The sequence below is a fragment of the Wyeomyia smithii genome, chromosome 1 (assembly GCF_029784165.1).
Source record: "Wyeomyia smithii strain HCP4-BCI-WySm-NY-G18 chromosome 1, ASM2978416v1, whole genome shotgun sequence".
Classification (NCBI taxonomy): Eukaryota; Metazoa; Arthropoda; class Insecta; order Diptera; family Culicidae; genus Wyeomyia; species Wyeomyia smithii.
Window position 1 is genome coordinate 23,223,276 of NC_073694.1, and position 19,831 is coordinate 23,243,106.

At 39.5% G+C, this 19,831-nt stretch overlaps 6 protein-coding genes across 8 annotated transcripts; 1 reads left to right on the forward strand and 5 right to left on the reverse strand.

The window, feature by feature from the left end:
• Window positions 1–3,701: 3,701 nt before the first annotated feature.
• Window positions 3,702–5,506, reverse strand: LOC129718921 (protein spindle-F). Its single transcript, XM_055670158.1, has 2 exons — window positions 4,508–5,506; window positions 3,702–4,452 (listed from the first exon to the last, which is right to left on the reverse strand). The coding sequence occupies exons 1-2, from the start codon at window positions 5,268–5,270 to the stop codon at window positions 4,043–4,045; spliced, it is 1,173 nt and encodes a 390-aa protein (XP_055526133.1). The 5' UTR covers window positions 5,271–5,506; the 3' UTR covers window positions 3,702–4,042.
• Window positions 5,507–7,385: 1,879 nt separating this feature from the next.
• LOC129718932 (39S ribosomal protein L32, mitochondrial) lies at window positions 7,386–8,236 on the forward strand. Its single transcript, XM_055670174.1, has 2 exons — window positions 7,386–7,615; window positions 7,672–8,236. Exons 1-2 carry the CDS (start codon window positions 7,516–7,518, stop codon window positions 8,181–8,183), a joined length of 612 nt encoding a protein of 203 aa, XP_055526149.1. The 5' UTR covers window positions 7,386–7,515; the 3' UTR covers window positions 8,184–8,236.
• LOC129718928 (alpha-ketoglutarate-dependent dioxygenase alkB homolog 7, mitochondrial) lies at window positions 8,224–9,274 on the reverse strand. The gene is made up of 3 exons (XM_055670169.1): window positions 9,029–9,274; window positions 8,630–8,970; window positions 8,224–8,573 (listed from the first exon to the last, which is right to left on the reverse strand). The coding sequence occupies exons 1-3, from the start codon at window positions 9,183–9,185 to the stop codon at window positions 8,280–8,282; spliced, it is 792 nt and encodes a 263-aa protein (XP_055526144.1). The 5' UTR covers window positions 9,186–9,274; the 3' UTR covers window positions 8,224–8,279.
• Window positions 9,275–12,815: 3,541 nt separating this feature from the next.
• LOC129717765 (zinc finger protein 596-like) lies at window positions 12,816–14,520 on the reverse strand. The gene is made up of 2 exons (XM_055667909.1): window positions 14,264–14,520; window positions 12,816–14,194 (listed from the first exon to the last, which is right to left on the reverse strand). The coding sequence occupies exon 2, from the start codon at window positions 14,136–14,138 to the stop codon at window positions 13,086–13,088; it is 1,053 nt and encodes a 350-aa protein (XP_055523884.1). The 5' UTR covers window positions 14,139–14,194; window positions 14,264–14,520; the 3' UTR covers window positions 12,816–13,085.
• A 331-nt stretch (window positions 14,521–14,851) lies between these two features.
• Window positions 14,852–16,419, reverse strand: LOC129717767 (zinc finger protein 596-like). Its single transcript, XM_055667914.1, has 2 exons — window positions 15,879–16,419; window positions 14,852–15,806 (listed from the first exon to the last, which is right to left on the reverse strand). The coding sequence occupies exons 1-2, from the start codon at window positions 16,417–16,419 to the stop codon at window positions 15,622–15,624; spliced, it is 726 nt and encodes a 241-aa protein (XP_055523889.1). The 3' UTR covers window positions 14,852–15,621.
• Window positions 16,420–16,427: 8 nt separating this feature from the next.
• LOC129717766 (zinc finger protein 239-like) lies at window positions 16,428–17,728 on the reverse strand. Of its 3 annotated transcripts, none has more exons than XM_055667910.1 (2): window positions 17,580–17,728; window positions 16,428–17,505 (listed from the first exon to the last, which is right to left on the reverse strand). In XM_055667910.1, exon 2 carries the CDS (start codon window positions 17,448–17,450, stop codon window positions 16,428–16,430), a length of 1,023 nt encoding a protein of 340 aa, XP_055523885.1. In that variant the 5' UTR covers window positions 17,451–17,505; window positions 17,580–17,728. The 3 variants fall into 3 exon arrangements, with proteins under 3 accessions (XP_055523885.1, XP_055523886.1, XP_055523888.1); XM_055667911.1 differs by having other exon boundaries at window positions 16,428–17,524; window positions 17,580–17,725; XM_055667913.1 differs by having other exon boundaries at window positions 16,428–17,530; window positions 17,580–17,725.
• Between the last annotated feature and the right edge of the window lie 2,103 nt (window positions 17,729–19,831).

Consider the following 19,831-nt stretch of genomic DNA (forward strand, 5'->3'; position numbering starts at 1 on the left):
CATAAAATACCGATGAAATACATGCCAGTTCTAGGAACATCCGTTCCTTCAGAAGTCTATTCAGCAAAGCCGGTCAAACTATTACAAAGCTGCGATATCGGCTCCCAAGACCCCACCTAGAAATGTTCCTAATCTAACAGTCGATAGGAGAGGATGCATGGTTCCATTGACGGCACCTACTCACGTCACAGGGTGTCTAGAGCCATTCATTGTCATTCGGATGTTTAGCATTTTTGAAATAAATGTTTCTTTTCTCGCTTTCCAAACGTTAATAAGTAGATTTATATAGTGGTTCCTATTTATTGATTCGTTTGCCTAATGTTTAGGATATAGGATTCGATCACTTAAATCTAGTGTAAAGTTTTTTGTACAGCAAAATCACTTGCAAGCGAATGCACAATTGCAAAACTGAAGAACTAATTGAATCGGAAAAATACTTTCTCGAAGATTCATAAAGAATTAAGCTAATTGAATTAATAAATGTATAAAATAATGTGATTTCAAACCGAAAGGCCAAAAAGTCTCTTAAAGAAAATTTTAATATGTTGTAAAATTGTACAATATTTTTTGCTGCAAAAAAACAAAGTTCAGGTGTAACACTATTTTACACAGAATTTGCAGTAGAGATTCGATCATAGGCTTGTTTGATGAACCAACTTCGTACATTGAAATCAAGAGGTAGGCCACGGAATATTTCTATAGCTTTCTACCAGATTTGTTAGTAAAATCTAGAGATCAAGTTTATTGGTAACTGACTGTTGGTCAGCACTAACATTTTATTTTTGAACTTAGGGGTCACGCAATCAGGTAATCGATTATCTCGATTAATCGAATATATTGCGTCAGCTAATCGAGTTCGATTAGCGGACACGAACAAAATAATCGATTAACAATTAATCGATTAGTTGAAAAAATCGGACATCACTACACCCGATAACACAGAGCTACAGGGACCATACAATTTCTGGACTAAAACTTTTTCAATTTTCAAAACAAAAAAAAAGGTTAGCCAAAAAAATGGAATGAGAGAAATTGATCAAGGTTTTTACATTATTTTTGGTTTTGAAACAGAAAGAAATACGTTCAACGCATAGCTTAGGAAAATGTTGGGCAGTTTCACTTATCCTGAGGTGTTTTTCCTACTTTTTACTTTTTTAGTTTTAGTTTTTAGATTAGATTTATTTTTTTTTCTTCTTAGATTAGATTTATTTTTTTTCTTCTTAGATTAGATTTATTTTTTTTTCTTCTTAAATTAGATTTATTTTTTTTTCTTCTTATATGATGATGATGATGGTCCCGCCACATACCCTACAAAGGTTTGAGCTGGACGATTTATCTATAGATAATTAATGTAGTCACATTTTAATCAGCTATACAAAAACAAAACGAACTGATTTTACCTTCAGATAGAAACTTCTTCAAAAACTGTATACTTAATTCATAGAGCACACAAAGCTAGCACAGGGTTTTCATGACCTTCAGCCAGACTAACCACTATTGTTAAGAATATTTGTCAGAATTTTCTTATCGGTTTGCACCCCACTCTATGGCAGGTAATAATTTTTCGAAATACTTCAATAATGCCAAAGGCTTAATCTGGACACTTTAATTTTGATGAAACATCTGAAGTATCAAAGTGGCCATTGAATTTCCAAAATCCAATTCCGGAATATTCACAGATGATACCTTTTCAATTTTCCATTGCGGTTTACATGTGTTTATATACCCTCTAATAAAAAAGAATTTATAATTTCAAGTACTTTAGAATTGACTGCATGTTAATCATACCAACTCGCAGTTGAAATCATTCTTCATTTTACAGATAAACCTCCCGTCCACAAAAGAAACCTCAATAAGATGTACAAAATGTTACCACGTTCGAAGCACGTTTTCCTTTTAGCCATCAATTTTAAGTCAATTCTAACAGCAAATCATTAAATTGATTGAGGAAGAATATCGTTACAAACTTTTCAAACACTTACCTTCTGGACATCAAATTTGTCTAGGTTTTCATGGAAGCAAACAATAGTTGACCTGTTGGGATGGGGAATACTATTACTGAGCTGCCAATGGAATCTATTCCATTACATTTTCTTTAAATGTTCCTTCATTTTACAATTCTATCATTTTCACTTATCACTTTTCACATCACGCAGATACGTATTTCGACTCCGACTTGTAATCTTCTTCAGCGCTTAGAGGATATCACAGCAGACGGTTGGTGTCTACTCTTGACGCCTCGGTATGAAATGCTCGCACTTGATTGGTTTATTGTACGTGGAAATTCGACCTTGAAACTTTTCATTGATTTTACTGCTGCGTAATGGAATAATGAGGATAACTAACGTAGCACGCAATTATCAAATATTTTATCTATCCAACGACATATTGATTATTGTAATCCATCATGTGGTTATACAGTTATTACCGTTTGAAATCTTACCAGTATCATTTTCATTTTTACTGAATGTACCTTAGTTTAGAAAACAAAGATGTAGTCCTACTCCAAAGTTATGTGTTGTCGAATTCCAGTTGATTTTTTCTATATTTTGATAGAACTACTTTATACAGCCCCTGCAAAAAGAATAAAAGTAAATTATATTTGCTTGGAATTCATTGACTAATTAGAAATCCTTTTACCTTGTATATCACCTATTCGCGGTTGTAAATCGACTAAGTATAACTATTGTGCTTCTCTCGGATTCCTGTAGAGTATTGGGATAACTATGGATGATATAAGTTCTTTCCTGCGAAAGTGCCCCCCATCTTATAATGTATGGAAGAAGGACTATATTTGTAAAAAATCCAAGTTTTAAAGTAAAATGCATGTTGATTTCAAAGCTCATTTTGTTCCCAGTGTAAAAATGAAGGTGGCGAAATTTTTTTATAAATATTTAAAGAATTTCCCACTTTGAAAATTTTTGGAGCATCGGAAAACTCATAGTTTTAAAGTCTAAGTCTAAAACGAGTCACACGAGTTTGCGTAAAATTCCTCAAGCAAGTCGTGTGTGCTTCTCTCCCGTTCATGCAAGAGATACACACTAAACGACCATTTAAGGGGTTGGTGGCGTTCTTTCTTTTTTTGTTTTACGTGCTGACCTCAGCTTGTAGAAGCAATCGATAGAGCGAACTATGATAGTGGCTTGATAGAGAACTGAAATTGACGATTCAATCAATATGAGGCGAGAGCTCTGATAGCTACCGTCACTGCTTTTGCGGATATTGAATGCTATGAGGTTCGATTAAAATCGATTGATACGCGGGTTGATTTTACAGCTATTTTAATACATTTATAGACCCTAATTGGAATGCAATCTTATTTTAGTGATTGGCTTTCGTTGATTTGTTTTTTTCCGGTTCTGCCATATCTGACTTATTGTTTGATGCGGTCAGCTTACTCAACACATATACGTTCCCTGCCATTGTTAGATGTATAAGTTTTTTCGCATTTCGCATGTTTATCACCAATATAAAGACACGTAGCAAATACTGAGATAGTTCCCTATTCTATGTTGCAATAGCTGATGCAACAACAGACTGCCAAACAGGACTAAATACAATCAAGATACTTACAAGTTTGAATAAACTGCGATAAACAAAACCACATACCTAGAAAGAAAAAAAAAAGATAATCGAAAAGATTATTGCATTCTTTCGAGCAGTAGAAATAAAACAAAATAAACAAACGCCATAGCGAAAAATAACGATCTAAATAGAATTTATTGTAAGGCTACCAAGTAAATATTTGCTTCAACTCAGCACGTGATAAAATACATTTTGAAAACTCTAGAGAGAGTGTGTTCCGGCTTTCGCCACTAAAAGAGCTTAATCAAGATATAATCTTGTTACAGGATAAGCCGAACGCTGCTTCTTTCTAATATGACGCAAATCCGAACCGATGCACAGTTAAAAACAACCAGACCCGAACTCAGTAGTAAGAGGAGGAGGATAATCGCTCGCATAATACCAGTCGCTTGAACTGTCCGCCCTAACTCTATAATTCGCTGAAAAAGTAAATCCTCCGCCGCTCGGCCGCAGGTCGTCAAAAGTTACCGACCGTCTGCGAAATATACTCGTAGGTTCGATCCAGACTCAGGTCCAGATCGCTGCCGTCGTCGTTGAAATGTGACTCGACATGCTCCTGGAACTCGTCGAAGGGAACGTTCTTCACGTAAATCTTGCCGCACATGGGGCACATTTTATCCCGCGCATCCGCTTTGATTTTGTCCTGCAGAAGGTTCACATACTTCAGGGTGCTCGCTTCAGTTTCCGACGTCGGCACAGGTACCTTCGTAGCGGCAGCCGGTCCACTTTCAGCGGTTTTTGGAATGTCCGGCAAGGGCAGATCTTCCGTGAAAGTCTGTTTAGGCAGATCGCTTCCCACTTCTACCACTTTATCCACCATCTGTGGTTTGACATCCTTTTTGCGATTCTTGCAAGTTTGGCATGCTTCTAAAAAGACAAAAAAATGAAGTAGAATAACAACAAACCTCACTTAAGAGACAACCTTTATTAATCTGCAACTTTCCCAAAGCGACCTTCAGTACAGTCTGCTGCTTAAGCAGCTCCTTCTGAATGTCCATCAGTCCATCAGTGCACCGTTTGGCATCCGGATTATTTTCCACATCGAACAGCAACAGCTCTTCTCCATCTTGCTGCAGGAAACCCATTTCCACCCCAGCACCACTATCGATGAAGCCGCACTTGTTCAGCAGTGAAACATCCTCCAAATCCAGATTGACCTCCTCCGAAGAGGACGATCCGTCCCCTCCCTCACGGGGCAGTCTCTCGCGAAGTCTCGGATTAGGTGCATTTTTTGTGAACGTTTTAGATCGAATCAGATTCTGAGAGCTTCCACTGCCCGCGGATGTTTCCCGGACTCGACCGACGGTTTCCCCCAGCGTTTGATTGTCCTTGGTGAGCTTTGACAGGCGACTCCACAGCTGACGATTCTCGGCAGCCACCATCGAAATGTGATCCATCAGCTGAACTTTCTGCCGAGCCAACTCGGAGACCTTTTCCCGCATCACCTCCAGTTCGGTTTGGTTGGAAACTCGTCGCTCCAACTGGGAGGAGCTTGGCGAGGTGCGCCCACTGGGCTGAATACTTGACTGGGCCATACGCAGTGCTAGATTTTCCTCCTCAAGGACGCCAAGTCGCTTCTGCAGACATTGGCAGCGCTCCTTCATAGTTTGCAGTGCGACGTGCAGAGCGTAGTGCGAAGAAGACGACGTCGATGCGGAACAGTTATCTTTTTCCGGGGTTGCCATTGTAACCGTTGTTTGTTTTTCGTCCCTGAACGGACGATCAGCGTCAGTAGTTAGGTTAGTACGAAGAGCGGACCACCGACATCGAGAGTGAAAAAAGAATTTCCCTATAACTTTTGCGACTTTGCACACACGTCACTTTCTCTGAGTGATAAATTTTCCAGCCCGTATTCACTTTGGGCACTGTTATGCACTTTGACTACCTCTGCTAGTTCGACTCGCGAAGGCAAAAACTGTTACTGACAGCTGATTGGGAATGCCCGGTGAAAAAACGATGAATGTTAAACCAGTGTTGCTATACTTTCTGGAATTTCACTAGCAATCATTCAAACTTTTAAATATACCATTAGACGCAAATTTTTCAACAGGAATCCACCGAAATAAATTTTAAATAATAATAAAAACCAATATGATACAAACCGAAAAGCAATGACACCCCACCTGATTTTATTTATATTATTATTTCAAGGTATAAGGCCACTATGGCAGTTTCAAAAAATCGATTTTTTCATATCAAATGACAATAGAGCTTTTATTAAAGAGCCTTCAATGTAGTAGAACAGAGCTCTGTCAAAGTTTTTTCTCTGCTCTAGTTTAGAATCTTCGAACGCAGTTTTCTTTGAACATATTTCAACATATGTCAATCGGCGTGCAGGATTATTCTCCCTATTCGACATATTTTGTTAAAGCTTTATTCATAAGCATGTAGAAAGGATTTTATCGAGAATTTCATTACTTTACGAATTGTTATTTTCTGTCATTTTAACTACATTATAGGTTTATTAGAGCCTTCATAGCTGGTCTTGAGGTACGATGCTGGCCTAACAAGCCAGTCGTCGTAGGTTCGAGTCCTGACTCGGGAGAGACTGTTAGTGTCAGTAGGATCGTAGCGCTAGCCCCGCAATTTTCCTGTACACTTAACGGTTGGCTGCGGAGTCTGTGTATAGTAAACAGAAGGCCAAGTTCCGAATCGGAATGTAGCATCAAGGCTTTGATTTTTTTTTATAGGTTTAGTAGAGCAGGCAATATAACTCCCAGTTGGTCTCGAGGTACGATGCTAGTCTAACAAACCGGTCGTCGTAGGTTCGAGTTTCGGCTCAAGAGAGGCTGTTAGGAGGAAAGTCAACAGGAGTACTGTAAAATTCTATAAAGGACAGTAATGCGCAGCGGTAAAATAAAGCGACTTGCTTTGTGAAACGTTTATTATAAAGTGAGAGAGTATTCGAATGGGTAAATACATTTAGGTATAACGATGACACAGATTCAATGTAACAGATGTACAACAGCTTATTACGTACACGCCAACAAATTCAGTTTAAGAAAGGTATGGGGTTGATGAGCCCGAGAATAACAGGGGTCTGACGTTTAATGAGTATCCCGTATCCAAAATCTTAATGCAATATGGCGTCATTTGTTCAGTAAACAACTTAAAAACCATGATTATTCTCGACCACAGTGCAGTTCTATCATGAAGATATATGACCGTGTAAATGGTGTTACCAAAATTATCACAATGATGATTGTCATTACTGGCAAATCTTGTCGTTTCTTGCTGTGTCAGTGGAACCGCAACGTCATTGGTACCACTATAAAATTTGGTAACGCGACTTTTATATCGGATTTGACGTTTATAGCAAAGCCCTGGAGAATAAACTCATGTTAAAGCCTTATCTCTATACCTCTATTCAACAAAAAATATAAAAGTTCTACAAGGCAATTCATCATTTTATCTGCCGTTTCATATGACATGGGTTGCACTTATAGAATATGGTTGGTATTTTTTTACGTGTTTCTTTGTAAATAAAATATTTAGGTATGTTCGTACCAGCTACAAAAATCGACTTTGTGGCAAATGGCTCATAATTGAATTGAAAATATTTAACATTAAAAATAACAACAACAGCTGACTTAAGCCTGATTTTTGCTCTCAAGTTATAGGTTTGGTTTTCACCGGTAAGTTTTTAATTAAAAATTGAAAATAAATTAAAAATGAAAGTAACAAGAGTCCCATAATGATTTTAACAAATAAGAAAATGTTTATCACTTGAATCTTCAAAATAACGCAGGTCACACAACTTTAACTATTTTTATAGTCTTCCTAATTTCATATCTTTAGCACTGGGTTTGACAGCACGTGCACAAGAGATAAACAAATCTTCTGCTCTTGCTTTCGTTTCGGAACCAAAACACATCGAAGCAGGCTGGCTGCATTGCAACGAAAGTTCAGACAAAATAAATACAACCCAAAATGAGTTCCGGACTTTGGTTCCGTTTTCGAGTGGCACTGGAACGATTCGAACAGGCACTTCCAAGTTTGCTGGGATTTCCCGGTCGCTTTCCTCCTCCAGGTATATTCCACCGGAAAAACAATAATTTATGTAACCTAACCAATTGTTTCATGCAGGTTGTCTTGCCTTGGCAAGCGTTAAAGGAAGTCGTTTGCCAGTGACGGGTAATGCCTTTAGTTTGAAAAATTTACTGGGCGATGGTATTTTGTGGGCCGTTCCGAAACATCGGCGCACAGTGGAAAAGCGCTTGAAGCGAAAGTATGGCAGTCCTGAGTACAAACTAAAGATATTGGTTCCCAAGAAGCATCTGCGGATTTGCTCCACTTGTGGTAGTGACCACGAGGTGGGCATTCTGTGTCCTACCTGCTACAAAAAGGTACGAACAGAGACGGAGCAGATTCAGGATAAAATTCAAGCCGAGCTAGGGCTCGATCCCGTTGACAAGGAAGTTGTCGTGCTGTACGATCGGGAGCGCGAGGATCAACCGGAAGAGTTTTGGATGGGGAAGAGAATTGTGGAAATGCCTAAGACTCGTCCGATTTGGTTTAGCAAGAACTTGCTGCAACGGAGTACACAGCAGGAGGATCAAGCGACCGAGGTGAAACCGGATGCGGAGAAATTGGGTTAGTTGTACTGTTTCCGTTTATTTTGTAGATTAAAATATACGGTTAAAATAGTTAACAGTTTTATTTACAAATTCGAATAATACTATGATGGACAGTCATTATGCTTCGTTCCTGCAAATGACAGACACTCGACGTTCTTTCTCTATTTTGCGTCCCTTAAAAATCGACTCATCTCCAACCAGTATTTCGTGGGTAAATTTGTATCGGGCGTGATCTTTCATTACGTAAAGTGATCTGCGGGAAAGCAAAACATCCGCCCAAAACTTATCCTCTCTACTGGAGGCAAAAATTTGCCGATAATCCTCATTGGTTTGCTCCTCGTCGTTCGTTCTGACGAGTCTCATAACGGAATCGGTAAGCAGACTGAGCCCTGCGATTGTCGTCCCACAGAACTAAAAGTAGTAAATGTTGGCAATAGGAAGATAGCTTATAAATCATGCGAGTATACTCTAACGCTATCCACGTGTGGTTTAATGACTCCCTCCTTGGTCAAATCTAACACGTGAACATAGGGTAAAGTTTCACCCTCGAAGGCAATGTCCTTTACCCTATCAAGGATTACCCGATTAGCTGGAAACCAGTGCTTACGCTCCGTTTCCCGGTAGCCATGAATTGCATCGTCCCAGTGGTCTACCTCATAGCGAATGCGCTTCAGCACCGGTTCCAGTTCCTCTAGCATTGCGTGCTCTTCCGCTTCCGTGATGAAGTCCGTTATGACGGTCATATCGGCCAGAAACCGAGTTTGATCATCCGCCGGCCAATCACCGTAGAGGCTCACGTACGGTGGATCTTGTGAACGGGAAAAAGTTAGACGACATAAATTCACAACTGAGAGGTTGGTACTTACGCAAGAGCTCTTTCGCCGGAGTAGGCGTTTTGCTGATGATTTTTGTTTCTTCATGACAACACTTGTTGGAAAGACACTGTCGACGACTGTTCGCGAACGCTTTAACTTTATGGGCTAACGCTAAACAAGTTCGATTGTGGAAAATTCGACCGAACATTTCGCGATTTCTGTTCAAATTTCGAATTCAAAACAAACACAAAACAACGAACAATCTTAGCAAGCGGTGTTGTCATTTTTGTTGCTATGATATTGTTCGCAAGGGTGAGGGAGTAAAAAAACGGAACAAACTACACTGAAGTCGCTTTTTACGCGGGGGATCCGTGCCGCGTAAACTCCGGAATCCGCGTAAAAAAACTGCGTGAATTCCGGAATCCGCGTAAATTCTGCAATCCGAATGAAGAAAAACCGAATACGCGTAAGAAAAAAATACCGCGTAAACTCTGGAATCCGCTTAAGAAAAAACCGCGTAAATTCCGGAATCCGTGTAAAAAGCGACCTTAGTGTAAATGAAATTTTGAGAGCTCTTTCAAAATAATATTTAAATAAAATTATTTTTTCATTGCACTGCGAAACACTGCTTCGCTTGTTAGTCGCGACATTTTCGGGATTAAAAATCAATGAGAAAATTTAAAGGCTTACCTCGCTGCTCGACGCCATTTTCGTTCGTTTGATTCTATGAAAAAAACTCGTTGAAATTTACCACTATTTTAACTGACCCGGTTTAGGTGAAGTTTTATACACTCGATTGGTAGAATTCACACCCTAAAAAGTTTAAATATTCATTAAACGAAACTTTTGATATCATTCACACTTGCGTACACGTAAACGAACTTTCTGACTGGTGTTAAAAATGAAAATTCGCAGCTTGCTTGCCGGAGCTCACGCACGAAAATGCGCAATAGCAGAGATGCAAGTTAGTTTCGTACGTTTTGTAAAAGGTGCAGAGATGCCAGATGTTTTAGAAAAATGTCTGCAACTGCTCGAAAACCCGGAAAAATCTGCTTGAAATCTGAAAAAAAATCTATTCGTGATTCGAAAAAAATTCACTCGCGCAGGCAAAAGTCTGCAAGAATCTGCACACATTTTGAGAAAATCTGCGCAAATTTAAGGAGGCTCTGACAGCAATCTGCAGAAACTATGGAAAACCTGCAAAAATCTGCGAATCAATAAAAATCTGCACACGGACCCTAAAAATCTTCGTTTTGCAGACAAATCTGCACATCTGGTATCCTTGAAAAGGTGTTCAACTGCTAGAAAAACATCTGCTCGAGATTCGAAACAGTTGAATCATGGTGGTGGAAAATTTTGTTTTGAAGTAGAATACTTCTCTCAGGAAGTTCGGCTACATAGGGATGTGAAATGAAAATCTAAAACCGAAAAAAGTGAAAAATATGTCCAATTTCAAATGCTAATAAATCGGCTAGTATTCGATGGATTTCCTTCGTTCTTGCAGCAATAGATTGGAAAATCTTCTAAGATTCTTCCCAAAAGAAGATAATTGTAGTTTTATTATTCACACTATTGTACTATTGAAAATAGCCAAGGCTTGTCAAAACGAAAAATTCGACCTCTGATTGGTCGTTATATGATTGCTTCCCAAGCACGGTCGACAGAATTATATACCTTGCAAATGAAAACATGCTATTTGGCCTATATAAGAGCCTGTTTCAGCCGAAGCCGCTCATAATAATTCTAGACAGCTACGACAGCAGTCGTCCTTCCTTAGCAGCAGCACTAGCCCTGTGGTTGGTCACCACGTCTCGGGAGCAACGCGGTTCTTCTCAGCGTGTGTCGTCAGACTGCCTTATTCCCCCCGTGTTGGGGCAGCATGAAGATTGCCATCAGGAAATCCAATTTTGAACATCAAAATGCCTTTTTCAAGTCAAATAAACAAGTCATTGAAAGTTAATAATTTTTGTCAACGAAAGCAAGCATTCTGGGTTGCATCCTAACAATTTAAATTTGTCGCACCCGTCTAATTTACTGAATGTGAATAGCTTTCACAGTGCATGTTGCCCGTGTATCTTAATCCCCCACTGTTAGGGCAGCTCAAAGGTTGTGATCAGCAACCGATTTTGAACCGCAAAACGCCTTTTTCAAGGCAAATAAACAAATAATTGAAGGTTAATAATTTTCTGGCATCAACACAAGCAGACATTCTGTGCGGGATGCAATCAAATTCTGTTGTAGTTGTCTAATTTTCACTTTATTTAGTAAACCCCCCACTGTAGGGGCAGCGCAAAGGCTGCGATCAGCATAACCGAAGTAGTTAGTTCGACTATGCAGAGCTAATATGAAGTCGATTCAATCAATCAGCATGAACATAATTTCGTCGTCTTCCAGCTGCCAAGTTGCAACATGATGCAACAGCGAGCAAACGAAATCGCTTGATGTTACAAACCGCAATACGGTTAGGGGTAAAACCGTTGCGTGTGTGAGAGCACTATCGGTGTTTACTAGCTGGATACAAAAATCAAATGCGAATTGTGGAATAATTCGTCTATAGAATATTAGAAAATGGTAAAACTGAACATAAAGGCGTGGCCTATTTCGTAGCACCCTTCGGCTATAAAAGAGTGTTTCTGGGAAAACTAGCTACATTCATTAGTCGGAAGGTGAGCTGGATGGACCGTCCACAACGTTGACAGCAGTAGCAGCAGATATCAGCACTCACCAGTAACAGAGGATAGCAGCGGGTTGCGCCTGTGGCTGCCTTCAAATTAAACAAATCACTTGCCCTGTGGTTGGTCACCACGTCTCAGGTCTCTGCCAGGCTGAACGCCAACGCGAGCGATCGGGTCAGATTTTTGCCGTACATCAGCCGGCACTTCCTCTAATGGAAAAGTTGGATCATTTTGTTCAGAAGAATATTACTGTCGGTTTAATTACAGAGATGCGATTGCATTATATCCGATATGGAATTGAGCAATTGTTCTTTTGAGGACAAATAAAACACTTAATTTGAAAAGTTAATAGCTTTGGGTACCAGTAGCAGTATTGTAACAGCCTCAGCGGTAGGTGCAGCCGGTACTTCCCTGAGGCCGATGTTATAAGCACAGACTAACAGACATAACACTTCGAACAAATTTTCAATAAATTCATCGTTCGGATGATCCCAGTACTTTACGTTAGTAACACTAGCACCATCTGCTGTCATGTTCGCGCTGCGTCATGTATTTCGACATCAGCGCCAGCGTTACTGCATGTGTCAAATGGGGAACCACAAAATATGTATGAGACTGCATGACAGCGCCCCAGACGGCGTTATCGCGTGATGATTGTTATTCGATTGGAAATTTGAAATGATCGTTTTTTGTGGCGATGGAGCTAGGTTCCAGTGTTACGTCTGTTAGTCTGTGTTATAAGGAAGTAAATGGAAGCGGCACGGCGAAACAGTTCGGGTGTGCTTAGATGCGCGTCATTTTTCGTTGTTGATATTATTCCCCACATGAAACGACGCGCTTTCGTACGATAGCGGCGGTATTAGCGGTAGATGCATTTGCTAACACTTACTCCAGTAAATCCGTGTCTAATTTTCAATGTGAAAACACCTTTCTATTGTGTTGGCCGTGCGCATTAGGCCTCTGCCAGGCTAAACGCGAAGGCGGCGCGAACCGATTCGCCCGGCCGTAGGTTAATGTACAGCCGTAAGTAGAGCTGTCTAAAAGTATTCTACTTCAACCTTGCGGTCGTGGCTTTGCACACAACCCTCCTGTGATTTTTTTGGACCGAGTTTTGTCGAAAGAACTTTTTTAATAATTGTAGATCTTATATAAGGTATATTCAATGTAATTTTCTTTAAGAATTTACGTATGCTAACCTAACAAATAACAAATGTCCAAAATATTAAACTATGAGTTTCATCTTGAAACTTTTTGTTAGAAATTATTTTAAGTGATTTTACTATAATTTACTAAACTAGTGTCGATCTTAATTACTACTATAAACTGCTTTTGGTTGGTTTAAATTACTTTTATTTACATATCGTATAATGAAGCAAATCGAACCCTTGATCAAGGTGCCATTAAAGGCAATGGTGCATTGCGAACGAAGCTCATTAAGTTGGCTCCAAAGGGTCAGAAGTTTCGGGTTGGACGCTATGAATACCTAATATATGCATTTTTCGATCATACTTAGTATTGAATTCCATGCCACAAGTCCTACACCTGCATAGTTTTTCCGTGTGGTTGGTTTGCATGTGCGTTTTCAGTTGGTCACTTCTAAAAAATGCCTTACAGCATATCGTACATACGTGCGACCTTTTGCCAGTATGCACGTCATAATGTCTCTGCAGGTCGCATGGAGCATAATAGCTCTTACCGCAAATATCGCAACTAAATTTCCTTTCGGCAATATGCAGGCGCATGTGTTTACGCAAATAATATACATGAGCAAACCGTTTAGAGCATATATTGCACTCGTGAGGTTTCACGTCGGAATGCTTAACAGCATGACGCTTCAGACTGCATGGTGCATCGAGACATTTACCACAAACATTGCAAACATACGGCCGTCGAATGGTTTTGGAACTGAGTGGCACACAAGAATCGCCAGAATCCTGAACACTACTAACAGAAGCTTTACACGCGACAGAAGAGGACGGGATGACTGGTTTTTGGTGCAACGCGAGATGCTTTTCTAAATCATACTTCGTGTTAAATTCCATACCACATATCTCACATATGGAAAGTTTTACAGTGTGGTAGACTTCCGTATCTTCATCCTGATTTGTTACACCTGCTTCGGCGAAGAAAACCCGGTTGCAGGTTTCATAATTATAGTGCTCTCTTTCATGTACTTTCTCATGAGTATTTAGAAGCTGTTTATTTTCAAAATGTTTACCGCAGATTTCGCACGCATTTTCAGGTTTTCCTGTACATCTGCTTTTATGCCCACTAAGGGCTATCGCCGCATCGAACATTTTATCACAGGGTTCATCGGTTGGTGTAACAGAAATAGTGTCAACACAACTATTGTGTTCATCTTTTATCTCGAGCTCTTCAGTTGCCTCTATTGGTAACTCCCAATAGCTTTCATGGAAATAGCCATCCTCCTTCTTAATAAGTGAATGGATAGATTCTTTATTCTCACAATCATCCAGGTTATCCATGGTGAATGTTGATGAAGTTGGTGATTGTTCTAAGTTACTTCAGCTGGATTTCCGTTCTAATAAGAATATTTCAAAATTTCGAATCGTTTATAATACACATAAGTTTATTAACATTTCCAGCTTACCTGAATATTTGAAGAATTTAGAGTTGAAATACGTTATCTCGAGTAAAATAACAAAAGCAACACCTGCAGTTGACAGATGTGAGACACCGCAAAAACTGGTACCTACACCGAGAATAAATCACATGCTTTCTCAAGTTCTGTGTACACTCCAAAATAAATATTGGGAAAATTGCTTAAAATTTTACTCGGTCTAATTTTCAAGATTTTATTGTTTTTTTTTTCTATTGGTTTTAACAATAAACAAAAAGCCACATGAAGCTCATTCGCAACTATTTCTCTATCACAGATCCCACATCGGGTTGACCGCAGTGAGTACTTGATATATGCATTTGTCGATCATGCTTCGTGTTGAATTCCATGCCACACGTATTACACCTGCATAGTTGTTCAGTGTGATTGGTCTGCATGTGCTTTTTCAGTTGGTCACTTTTAAAAAATGACTTAGAGCATACCGTGCATACGTGCGGCCTTCGGCCAGTATGCACGTTATAATGTCTCTGTAGGTCGCTTGGACGATAAAAGCTCTTACCGCAAATATCACACTTATGTTCTCCTTCACCATTATGCAGGCGCATGTGGTTCCGTAAGTAATAGATATGTGCGAATCGTTTAGAGCATATTTTGCACTCGTGAGGTTTCACTTTGAGGGGTCTACTACGAAAGGCTGAAACTCAAAAGGCTGAAACACGAAAGGCTGAAATTCGAAAGGCTGAAATCACGAAAGGCTGAAAACTACATAAGGCTGAAAACACGAAAGGCTGAAAACACGAAAGGCTGAATCAAGAAAAGCTGAAAATCATAAGGCTGAAATTCACAAAGTTCATTTCTAAAAGAACACTCGCGGCCTACGGCCGACTCGATTGTCCGAGATGTATGCTGTCCTTACTCGCTATCGCTCGTTCGGACTAAACTAGGGGATCACCCCTACGAGTCAGTAGACCTAGGAAAACGAACGAACCTATACAGAGGTGATTTCTGCGGGGGGCTGCCCCCCCGCAGTGGCCGGCGCTTCCGACGGCGGGTCGCCGGCGCACACTCGCGGCCTTCGGCCGTCTCGCCCTGAATCATCTAGGAAACGTGTACAAGAGTCAAGTGTGTATAGATTCAAATGTTGCCGAAAATTTATTTTCCATTGCACAAACCAATTAATACTCAAACATTGAACTCTGTCACTTCATAAAGGTTTGTTATCCATGTCTCCGAATTTTTTAACGATTATGATTCAAGTTACAAAAGTTTCAGCCTTTCATGTTTCAGCCTTTCGTTCATTCAGCCTTTTGTGGTTTCAGCCTTTTGTGCATTCAGCCTTTCGTTATGAAACATACTTTTCAGCCTTTCGGGTTTCAGCCTTTTGAGTTTCAGCCTTTCGTTACTAACCCCACTTTGAGATGCATAACAGCATGACGTTTCAGCTGGCTTGGTGCCATGAAATCTTTCCCGCAAACATCACAAACATTCGGCCGCTGAAAGGTTTTAGGAATGAGTGGCACCAAAGTGTCGCCAGTATCGTGAACACCAACAGAAGCTTCACCCGTCCCAGGAGCTTGTTGTTTATGCAATAAAAGATGTTTTGTTAAATCATACTTCGTGTTGAATTCCATACCACAAAACCTACATACACATAGTTTGTCAGTTTGAAACGCTTTCATGTGCCTTTTCAGTTCGTAACATTTGAGAAATGCCTTAGAACATATCGTGCATACGTGCGGCTTTTTGCCAGTATGCACGCTATAATGTCTCTTCAGGTCACTTGGTGTATAGAAGCTCTTACCGCAAACATCACACTTACAAAATTTTTCTTCCTCTGTATGCACGCGCATGTGTTCCTGCAAATTATGAATATCAGCGAATCGTTTAGAGCATATACTGCACTCGTGAGATTTCTCGTCGGAGTGCACGAGACCGTGACGCTTCAGCATGCTGGGTGCACTGAATCCCTTCCCACAAACAACGCAAACAAACGGCCGCTGAATGGATTCAGGATCGTGAACATTAACAGTAGCTGTACACGCCCCAGAAGAGGACACGATGGCTTGTTTTTTCTCTGCTTTGCGTGCGTGGAACGCGAGATGCCTTTTTAAACGTGACGGAGTTGAAAACGATTCTTTACATAACCCACAGTCGTGGGTCTTTTTCTGATTGGTGTGGGTTTGCATGTGCCAACTTAACTTGAGTGAATCTTTCGATGGACTTTCAATAGGGCTTTGTTTGCAAACACCTTTTGACAGACTTCACATTTCAATGGCAGAAATTCGTTGTGAGTACTTGATGTATGCATTTTTAGATCATGCTTCGTGTTGAATTCCATGCCACAAGTCTTGCATATGCATAACTTTTCAGTGTGATTGAATTCCATGTGATGTTTCAATTTGTCACTTTTATAAAACGCCTTAGAACATACGGTGCATGCGTGCGGCTTTTGACCAGTATGCCTGTTATAATGCCTCTTCAAATCGCTTCGGGCACTGAAGCTTTTACCGCAAACATCACACTTAATGTTTCCTTCTTCAGTATGCAGGCGCATGTGGTACCGCATAGAATATATATCAGCGAATCGTTTAGAGCATATACTGCACTCGTGAGATTTTTCGGCAGAATGCACAAGACCATGACGCTTCAGTGTGCTTGGTGCACTGAAACCTTTCCCACAAACATCGCAAACATACGGCCACGTTATGGTTTCATCATGTGTATGCTTCGCCAAACCTGCCTCAGTGAGGAAAGTCCTTTTGCAGGTTTCACATTTATAATGCTCTCTTTTATGTAGCATAAGATATTGTATATTTGTAATGCCTCTGCCGCAGATTTCGCACACATGTTTCGGTTTTCCTGTACATCTGCTTTTATGAATGTTAAGGCTTTTCGTCGAGCCGAAAAACTTACCACAGGGTTTGCAAGAAAATTCAGCATGTTTGGTGCTTCTATGCTTGCGGAGGGTATGGACAGTCTTGTATATCTTTCCGCAGTCGCCACACCTCAAGCCATTGTCTTCGGGTATTTCTTCATCCTCTTTATCGATTGGGGGATCAGTAGCAGCATCAACAAAGTGATCGTCTTCAATTTTTATCTCGTGTTCTTGAGTTACCTTAATTGGTAACTCACAATAGTTCTTATTTAAATCGTCTTCCTCCTTTGTAATATGCGAAAGAATAGATTCCTCGTTCTCACTATTACCCAGGTTATCCATGTTAGATGTTGATAAACTTCCACTTTTGCCAAGCTACTTCAGCCGGATTTCACCTCTAAAAAAGAAAAATAATTCTACAACTTCAAAGTGTTTATAAGACGTGTAAGTTTATGTCCACTTCCAGCTCACCTGAATATTTTAAGGTTTCAAATTTCAGTTCTTTTTGCTGACAAGTTAGCAAATAGTGTGTTTTCCGTATTTCTACTTAAAGCAAAACAACAAAAACAAGGCCTGCAGTTGACAGCTGCCGGAAAAACTGGTACACTGGAAATAATTTTTCTAAAGTGATATGTATACACTCCGCAGGGAGAACTACCCAAAATTTAAGGAGGGTCAATTGAGTCACTTAGTGACTTTTCATCTACGCACACTAGTGAACGTGTAAGCCCGTGTAGAGTTGCTTTTGTTTCTTTCAAACTATGAATCATCGCAGCTCGTTGCTTCGACTTTTTATCACTTTTTACCATTTTTGGTCGATTATGTTTAGCAGCTTCTTCCGAGTCATGATCACGAATGAAAAATTTATTTAGAAACGAGTTTAGAACTTGTGTTCAATAGAGATAAGTGACTTTTCACCTACGCACACTAGTAAACGTGTACACCCGTGTAAAGTTGCTTTTGTTTCCTCCAAACTGTAAATCATCGCATCTTCTTGCTTCGACTTTTATCACTGTTAACAATTTTTGGTCAATTATGTTCAGCAGCTTTTTCCGATTTCTGATCACGAATGAAAATTTTTATTCCGAAATAAGTTTAAAACACATTATGAGTGTTCAACTGAATATTTTTCCAGCTGCTGAAAACATAGCATTGCAAACAAAACAGCGATTTGTAAATATTTTCCTCGACTCACTAACACATTCGTACGTAAAAAGGTCTATTGATTATTTGTCCAGTTGCTAGAAATATAGCATTGCAAACAAAACAGCGATTTGTAAATATTTTCCTAACTAGTGGCACTAACACAATCGTACGTAAAAAGGTAAAAGACCTGTTCTAGCTATATCAGTTTTTTTGTGTCATCTGAAAGAGCTGCATTTTCGAGATGACCGAAATCGGACGCAAAAATTTTTCGCTCGCATGTTATATCGGAAGAAAAATTGTTTAATTTAGTTGTGCATGTTTGTTATAGATGTTATCGCGGAGTGAGTTTATTTTCTAAATTTAAAATTGTTTTTTCTTGGAAAAGTTCGCGGATGGTTGTGCGAGGCCGTGATCAAGATTGGCCAGCTGGTTCCTGCTTTGAAATCATCACATTGTTTGGTGATTTTCGGTTATTTTACGCCTAAAGAATTGTTAAACATATATACAGGTGTTCTATTGAAATGTGCTGAGTGCGAAAAGTGTGAAGTTCCACAGAAAAAAGTGAATTTAATTGTAAAAATTGAATATTATCGCGTTGCTTTTTAGATTAACCAAAGTGTTTATTTTTTCTTGTTTTTTTTTCTATCGCTGTCTTGGCGACGGTTTGAAAGTGTGGAGTGTGTGGTGTTATTACATACAATAAGGAGAGTGTTTTTCGAGCAGCTGCTCCACATAGTTTTATAGTGATTGAATGCTCATTAGGGATTTATTCATTGGCATAGTGCAAATTATATTTGGCTTGTATCTAATTGAACTTGAAGTGAAAATTTGCCAATAAGATCAAAACCATGCATCGCCCCGTTTACAGTGTTTATGTGCTATCTCTTTTCAACGAATAAAATGTTGTATGGATTAAACGAGTGTGTGAAGGCATACATGCATGTTGCCACTGTACTTCCATTTAAAGAAAAGTCCAAAAACGATGAAAACAACTGGAAAATGAAGAGATGAAAGCTAAGTATACGTTTTGTCTTGTCTGTATTGTAAAGTGATATTTTGATGCTTTTTTCTAGTTTTACTTTATGTGAGAAAACAGATACAAAGAGATTTTGATTTTATCGTTGAAATTGTGTGCGCGGTATTTTTTTCCGCAGGGTTTCAGTAACAAGTTTTATTTTTGTCCACAAAGTGTTAGTGTGGTTTGTGGAGTTTGGAGTATGCGTTTCTCAGGAATCATATGCTTTGATTTTTTGATTGTTCTAGCTTTTGACCAGTTGTTTTACATAATTTGTTATATTTATGACTAGTTCGGCACTTTGTCAATAAAAATATATTCAGGCTTATATGTGTGGTGTACAGAAAAAGACCAAGTCAAAGGCTAAGGCCGATCAGAATTTTGATTATGTAAAACGTACAGCGTGTTTACCAACACGCGCGAAAGCAATGCAAATAAATACCGCTGAGCTGGACTCGAGCGGCAGAAGATTCTTGATACAGTTCGTTGATCTCTGATCCGAAATCCTTGGAGTTCACTGACCTTATTTTACCTAGTTGTGATATATTAAAATTGGCGACGA

Bases quoted from the DNA above. Each gene is read 5' to 3' on its own strand.
- LOC129717766 (XM_055667910.1), bottom strand. From the start codon at position 17,450: ATGGATAACCTGGGTAATAGTGAGAACGAGGAATCTATTCTTTCGCAT.
- LOC129717765 (XM_055667909.1), bottom strand. From the start codon at position 14,138: ATGGATAACCTGGATGATTGTGAGAATAAAGAATCTATCCATTCACTT.
- LOC129718921 (XM_055670158.1), bottom strand. From the start codon at position 5,270: ATGGCAACCCCGGAAAAAGATAACTGTTCCGCATCGACGTCGTCTTCT. The intron at 4,453-4,507 runs GTTGTCTCTTAA...TTGTCTTTTTAG, and splicing joins AAAGTTGCAGATTAATAAAG to AAGCATGCCAAACTTGCAAG.
- LOC129718928 (XM_055670169.1), bottom strand. From the start codon at position 9,185: ATGTTCGGTCGAATTTTCCACAATCGAACTTGTTTAGCGTTAGCCCAT. The intron at 8,971-9,028 runs GTAAGTACCAAC...CCCGTTCACAAG, and splicing joins TCCGGCGAAAGAGCTCTTGC to ATCCACCGTACGTGAGCCTC. The intron at 8,574-8,629 runs GTATACTCGCAT...TACTACTTTTAG, and splicing joins CACACGTGGATAGCGTTAGA to TTCTGTGGGACGACAATCGC.
- LOC129718932 (XM_055670174.1), top strand. From the start codon at position 7,516: ATGAGTTCCGGACTTTGGTTCCGTTTTCGAGTGGCACTGGAACGATTC. The intron at 7,616-7,671 runs GTATATTCCACC...TGTTTCATGCAG, and splicing joins CGGTCGCTTTCCTCCTCCAG to GTTGTCTTGCCTTGGCAAGC.
- LOC129717767 (XM_055667914.1), bottom strand. From the start codon at position 16,419: ATGCAAACCCACACCAATCAGAAAAAGACCCACGACTGTGGGTTATGT. The intron at 15,807-15,878 runs GTAGGTTTTGTG...ATAAACAACAAG, and splicing joins AACTGACAAACTATGTGTAT to CTCCTGGGACGGGTGAAGCT.